Source organism: Babylonia areolata, chromosome 1 (genome assembly GCF_041734735.1).
Source record: "Babylonia areolata isolate BAREFJ2019XMU chromosome 1, ASM4173473v1, whole genome shotgun sequence".
Taxonomy (NCBI): Eukaryota; Metazoa; Mollusca; class Gastropoda; order Neogastropoda; family Buccinidae; genus Babylonia; species Babylonia areolata.
In genome coordinates, this window is record NC_134876.1 from 10452630 (window position 1) to 10460098 (window position 7469).

Sequence of the window (7469 nt, forward strand, 5' to 3'; positions counted from 1 at the left end):
AAAATGAACGATTCATGAGAGTTGTATTTTAGCATGATTATTTCGCGCCACTGATTGAATGTAAATAACATGAAACAAATACCTGTTACAATATGGAGTAGCAACACGAATTATCTGAGCACGATAATAAAACAAGCAAGATTAACTGTTTGTGGGGAATGGGGTAGTAATCTACATTCCTCTTCCCCATGAGAGATTGATCAGTTTCTTATTCTGTTTTGCTTTGTTCAATGGTTATAGACTTTGTATGTTTGAAGGTGGTCGGGGGTTCGTCTGTGTGTCTTATAGACCTTGTAAAGGTTAACTGTCAAATACAGTTGATTCAGATTCTCATTCCTTTCATATGCGTGTCCCAGTTGACCTGTTTTTGTGTGTGTGTGTGTGTTTGTTTGTTTTGTTGTGTTTTTTTTCTCTTTGGTTCGAGTTAAAGTGTATGTCTTCTGGGTCGACCATGGACTTACCAGCCACATGCGGTGCATCTAACCAAACAGGCTGGGAGAACAATCGAACTCGCCTGGCTGAACTCAATGCTGAAAAGGTGACAACCCTTCTGGACTGGTGCCTCTTCGGCACTTAGCCAGTAGAAATCACAACTAATATATTGGTGCTCAGTTTTGTATATTCTCCGTGTGTTTGCCTGAGAGAGAGAGAGAGAGAGAGAGAGAGAGAGAGAGAGAGAGAGAGAGTGTGTGTGTGTGTGTGTGTTTAAACAGGATGAATGTAGCAAAAGTGTGTTTGTTTATAGTATTTCATTGGGGATTTCAGAAAATTACTGTGTAGGCGTGCAGTGTAAACAGAGCTGTTGCCCTAAGGGAGTGAAGGCGTGTGTGTGTGTGTGTGTGTGTGTGTGTGTGTGTCTGTGTCTGTGTCTGTGTGTGTGCATCTGTTTCTTTGGAATCAACTTCCTCAGCCTCTCCGTCAGTCATCTTTGCTGCAATCTCTCAAATCCAGTCTGAAGACCCACCTTTTTTCCCCTCCCGATTAATTCTCGGCAGCTCACCCCTTTCTAGTATGAACTGAAATGACTATTAGTGACTGAGTGAGTTTTGATAGTTTCATAATTTGTCTGTAGTATTTTTCATTATGTACTATTTACGATTGTGTGCTATGACTTGTGTGTGTGCGTGCGCGTGTGCTTGTGTGTTTTGTGGGTGTGTGTTTGGGGGAGGGGGGAGGGGGGGGGGGAGAGATGAATAAGTTTTATGTTTGGTATCTTGTGTTCAATTTTTCCTTCTTGATATTTACACATGTGTTCTGTTTGTAGGGCTATTTTTGAAGATTAGGCATAATTGCTAATAATAATAATAATAATAATAATAATAATAACAACAATAATAATAATAATACATGTATGCATGTGTGAATGTATCCAGGTTTGTATGCATGTATGTATGCATGTATCAATGTGCACGTGCATGTTAAAGAATGTATAAATGTAACTCAAGTTTCACTTACCAACCGGAAAAAGGTGGCTGCTCTTCTACCCGTCTTTCTTTGGCTGGGGTCGCTGATGTTGGTTGGCCTGGTGGGCAACTCTCTCAGTATCTATATCTTCGGCTGGAGGCTGGAATCCAACGTCCAGAACTTCCTCTTTGTGTGGCTGGCAGTTTTTGACCTTGCTACCTGCCTCATTGGGATCCCGTCTGAGATGGCGGACCTTGCGATGTTTTATACTTTCGTGAACGCTACACTTTGCAAGGTGGGTTGTCTTCTCCTTCTTAGTAGTAGTTGTATTGTTTGCCTTCTTTTATGTACACGGCTAGTGTCTCTGTGGGGGGTGGGTTGGTGGGTGTGTGGGGTGTGTGCACGCACGCACGCATGCATGCATGCGTGTGTGTGTGTGTGTGTGTGTGTGTGTCTGTGTGTGTGTGTGTGTTCGTCCTTTAGTTTAGCGTCATTTCGCTATCAATGATATTACACGATTAAAATAAATTGAGTTGGGGTGGGGGGGGGGGCGGGGGGGGGGGGGGGGGGGAGGGAAGAGGAAAATGGAAAAGGTTTGAAATCTACCCCCAAAAATGCATAATTAACATGCAATTACATTTAATAGTAACAATTCAGTAATGATAATAATTATCAGAAACCATTAACAAAATTCTGAAGTACATTAAAGGAATGTAGAAATAGGGCTATGAACTAATGCCTGAGAAAATTCGAGCATAAGAACCTTTGACGAGGTATGTGTGTGTGTGTGTGTGTGTGTGTGTGTGTGTGTGTGTGTGTGATCATATTGTCGTAATTTGATTAGTTTTCACGATTCCTCACAGGTGAAATATAATCATGTGTTCACAAATGCATCTCATACTTAGCATTTTTTTGTAAACGGCACACACATTGCATTTGCTGACGGATAAATCATCGGTTTCAGCGTTTAGTCATTTGGGAAGTGGCGGGGGAAGGGGGAAAGGAGGGAGGGGGTGGGGATGGGGGGGGGGGGCTTCTTCAATAGAAATCCCCAGCATAAAATTCATGGCCCGGTTTGCCCGATTTTGGATATCTACACTTGCAGTACCAAAAGATACCAGTTGTTTAACCAAAATGTCTCAGACCTCATAATCTGAGTGGGCCTACAGAGGAAAAAATATTTAGCGTAAGATATATATCATAACGATCATATTCACAACACCTACGTCAGTTCCGTCAACCGAGCTGTTTTGAATTTACAAAGTTGTAAAAATGATCAAGTATTGCGTGTTTAAACAGAAAGCTCATTTGTGTGTGTGTGTGGTGTGTGTGTGTGTGTGTGTGTGTGTGTGTGTGTGTGTGTGTGTGTGTGTGTGTGTGTGTGTGTGTGAGAAATCTTCAATATGTATTTAAAAATTCATTCCATATTATTCAGCCGTCATGTATATATGATATTGTGATATTTTATAATTGTCTTTGTGTCTGAGTGCCTGCAAATTTTCGGCCATTTATTTGTTTTCTATTTATTTATTTATTTATTTATTTATTTATCTGTCTATCTATCTATTTATTTATCTGTTTATTCATTCGTTCGCTTTTCTATTTGTTTTCTATTTATTTATCTATTTGTTTATTTATTTATTTATTTATCTTTTTATTTATCTGTTTATCGATTTATTCATTTACCTTTATTTATTCATTCGTTTACCTATTCATTTATTTATTTGTTTATTTATTTATTTATTTTACTTATTTAATCAGTCTTGATGAGTGGCTCTATTTATGTCTCCAGATAATGAGATTTATCTTGTACTTTTGCTGTTGTTCATCTATCATGATGCTGGTTGTTATTGCTGTACACAGGTACGTATGTGTGTTTGCGTGTGCGTGTGCGAGTGTGTGTGTGTGTGTGTGTGTGTGTGTGTGTGTGTGTGTGTGTGTGTGTGTGTGTGTGTGTGTGCGTGCTTGCGTGTGTGTGCGTGCGTGTGTGAATGTATATGTGAGAGCGAGAGAGAGAGAGAGAGATAGTGTGTGTGTGTGTGTGTGTGTGTGTGTGTGTGTGTGTGTGTGCGTGCGTGCGTGTCTGTCTGGGGGATAAAGAAAGAGAGAGAGGAAGACAGACAGACAGACAGACAAACGAAAGAGCGACGCGTGCAGTATAACGTTTCATTTCATCAAATAAAACCACCAGCACCACCAACACTATTACCACCCCCACCCCCCACTACTACTGCTACTACCAATGCTGTTGCTGCTGCTGCCGCTACTACCACTGCTACTACATCATCATCATTATCATCATCATCATCATCATCATCAGTGAAAAATGTAGGCTTTACACTGCATGATATAAGTGCACTGTGTTCTTAATGAAGACATTTCCTAAAATCAATCAGAATCAAGCGTAGAATTTTGTTGTCAATTTCCACGGTCACATACCAGCTCCCATTTAATTCTTATTTTTGGAAATGTATCCTGCATGTATCCAGAATAAGAGAACCTCATTAACGATATCATAGTCTTCATTTCATTATCTGTTCTGACGTCACCAACTAGGTCCTCTCTCTCTCTCTCTCTCTCTCTCTCTCTCTCTCTCTCTCTCTCTCTCTCTCTCTCTCTCGTCATCAACTAGGTCATCTCTCTCTCTCTCTCTCTCTCTCTCTCTCTCTCTCTCTCTCTCTCTCTCTCTCGTCATCAACTAGGTCATCTCTCTCTCTCTCTCTCTCTCCCTCCCTCTCTCTCTCTCTCTCTCTCTCTCTCTCGTCATCAACTAGGTCATCTCTCTCTCTCTCTCTCTCTCTCTCTCTCTCTCTCTCTCTCTCTCTCTCTCTCTCTCTCTCTCTCTCGTCATCAACTAGGTCCTCTCTCTCTCTCTCTCTCTCTCTCTCTCTCTCTCTCTCTCTCTCGTCATCAACTAGGTCATCTCTCTCTCTCTCTCTCTCTCTCTCTCTCTCTCTCTCTCTCTCTCTCTCTTACTGTACACATAATTATATACAAACACAGCTCTATGTTCCAGAGCTTATATTACCACCCCCAGTTTTCATAAACTATCTCCATTTGTTTTTTTTGTGTTTTTTTTATTTTATAGACTCAGTAGTCATTCTTCATTTTATCGTCGTCATCAAACATGTTACGGTGTTTTATCAATGAAAAGCCGAAACGCAGAAAGTAAAAATGACATAAAACGTGTTTATTTGGGTATGAAATTGTGAAAATATAAATCAGTTCCAAAAGTCAATACTTTGAAATGACAAGATATAACCAATTTGATGAGGCAATTCAAGCTTTTGAAGCAGCGTGAATTATAGAGCAACTTTGCCTGAGAACATCTGTACCTCCTTGTTCGGCACTTTGTGCTCCCGTTACAGATGCACTTAATACAATGCCCCCCCTCCCTCCCCCCCCTCCCCCCCCCCCCTCCTCCTTCCAACTGAGTAATGACTGGTGGTCGTTGAGGCATACTGAATGTTGACGTTTTCTTCATCGAGCAATCGCTATGGACAGGTGCCAAACTTATTCCTTAAATGAAGTCCTCTCAAAGGCACTGCTTTAACAGCAGGTTTTTTTTGTTTTGTTTTTTTTTTGTTTTTTTTTACTGTCAACGTCCAGATTTCCTGCTGAAAAAAAAGAAGATATTTCGGGGATCACTTCTGCCACGATCGACTGAAGGAATCGGAACAGTAGTAGCATTATCCGGCGACCCTGTTTCTCTTCAGCATCCTTTCTGTTGAGATACCTGTCCAAGACAGGCGTCAGTACAGTGCGACACTTTGTAATTTGAACTGTGCGCCCTACCACTCGTTTCCTAATGACAGATCAAGCTTTCTTACAGCTGGCAATACTAAATATTAATTGAAATTTCGTTATACTCGGTCTGTATTCCAGAGATCACTTTAGTTCGAAAAGATAGAGATAAAGCAACACGATCCTAAAATCCAAACTTTCCGGCCAAAGAGGAGCACAAGAGTGGGTCGCGTGTTGTTTGTTTGTTTGTTTGTTGTTTATTAATTAACTCTCTCCATACGAACGGCGAAAGAGACGACGTTAACCGCGTTTCAGCCCAGTTACCATCATCAAAATATTGCAAGCGGAAGGCTCTTACACTGAAGAGGTGAATGTTGACAAAGAATACCACAATTCTGACGACGGAAGCTAAAGGTTGGGTCATTCAGACACCCACTGGACATCCGAGGGGTCTGTGTAGAGGAGAAGAGAGGACTGGCCGTACTGAGTGAGTTAATATCGGCAACATTCTGAAGTACACATTCAACCAGAACTGTTTGTAAAATAGACAAAGCAAAACAACACAACATCACAACAGATACAACACTGACTACAACGACGACGACGACGACGACGACGACAACAAAACAAGCCAACCCAATAACAAAGCCTCAAACGTGGTGCCGTTCATGAAAAATCCTACAATGGCCATGTTCGAATTCCAGTCCGTGAAGCAGCAAACCACTTCGACACTGTGACTGTCGGCCAATTCGCTTTACTCTCTATGATCATCTCTTTTCAGTCCATTTAATTTAAAACAAGACGTTGTGCATTGTTTGTAACGTGTGTGCAATACATGTCTGTATATTCATTGTTACACAAGGTGGTAAATTCGAAAAAAAGCGAAACAAAAACGAAAAACTAAGACAAAAAAAAAAAAAAAAAAAAAAAAAGCTATTACCACACAATACATAATCAGCGGAGATCTAAAATCATTATTTCTTTCGGATGATTTCTTCCCTGGTTGCTTTTGATCAGTATGTTCCTCAGAAACGCTGAATGTATTGATCCTAGTGTTGTTTAGAATGATGGGTGTAGCGGAACTGTCCGCACCCTGTGATAGTAGTGTTATTTCGAAGAGTGAAGAAAAGCTTACTGTTGGTGAGAGTGAAATGACAAAGAAAGGGACAATACTCCACCCGCAAATGTCAGTACTGTATTCACGGAACTGTAGGACAGTGGATATGGCTTCTAGTTTACTCGTTTCGTTTTTTTGTTTGTTTGTTTGTTTGTTTTTTTTTTTGTTCAGTTTGTGTCTTTTCTCTGTCCACTGATTCAATGAATACGGTAGTCCCAAATATCCTGTCTTGCTTGTGGTTCTGAAATTGGAGGGTCGAGAAAACCTGTAGGCTGTGTGACAAATGAGGTCTCACACATACCCGATTCCAATGTTGTTTTCTATGGGAAGTGGGATTTCGTAATATATTCAATATTGTCGGCCATACATTCTTTGATTTTGATTTGAGTTCGCAACATGAATGATATTTGGCACCACGATGCAATCCAGAAAATGGATCAAACTCCAGTTTCTTGTGTGATGTTAGCAGAGTTCAGGAGGTGAATGGATACATCGATTTATCAAATCTCCGGTGATTAATGGTGGCTTCATTTACAATACGTACGAATATACACATTTCCCACACATGGTTCCGTTTTGACCACCACTGTTGTCACCAGGACGAACAATCTATGAAATCTGCTTATACAACACGCCCTCAATAAAGTCAATCAAATCAAAAACACTTTATTAACCCACATGGAAATTCAGTTGTGCAATCACAGGTTCGTTGTAAACACTGGCATAAAATCATCATGCGCAACATACGAAGAGATTAAAACTAGTCCCAATAGCTGACGATAGACTAACCCCCCCCCCCCTCCGCACACACACATACTAATGTTAAGACAATAGGGTACTGCACAACAATATTTACAAATGAAAACATCCAACAAAAAAGGGTATAGATGACTAAAAATTACATGCTCGCACGCGCGCACGCACGCACGCACGCACGCACGCACACACACATGCACACACACACACACACACACACACACACACACACACACACACACAGAGACGTTAAGACCATAAGGTATTGTACAACAATACATTAATAAAAACATCATGGGAATAAATCGTATAATTATATAAGTAAAAGGCACACACACACACACACACACACACACACACACACACACACACACACACACACACAAAGACCATAAGGTATTGTACAACAATACATTAATAAAAACATCATGGGAATAAATCGTATAAT

At 40.6% G+C, this 7469-nt stretch overlaps 1 protein-coding gene across 1 annotated transcript in view; it reads left to right on the forward strand.

Annotated features, from left to right (window-relative positions):
- Positions 1-1374: 1374 nt before the first annotated feature.
- LOC143290763 (uncharacterized) overlaps positions 1375-7469 on the forward strand; it is a 27276-nt gene continuing 21181 nt past the window's right edge. The window contains exon 1 of the mRNA XM_076600277.1: positions 1375-1665. Coding sequence (XP_076456392.1) covers positions 1388-1665 — 278 coding nt within the window. The 5' untranslated portion in view covers positions 1375-1387. The remainder of the gene's footprint in view (positions 1666-7469) is intronic.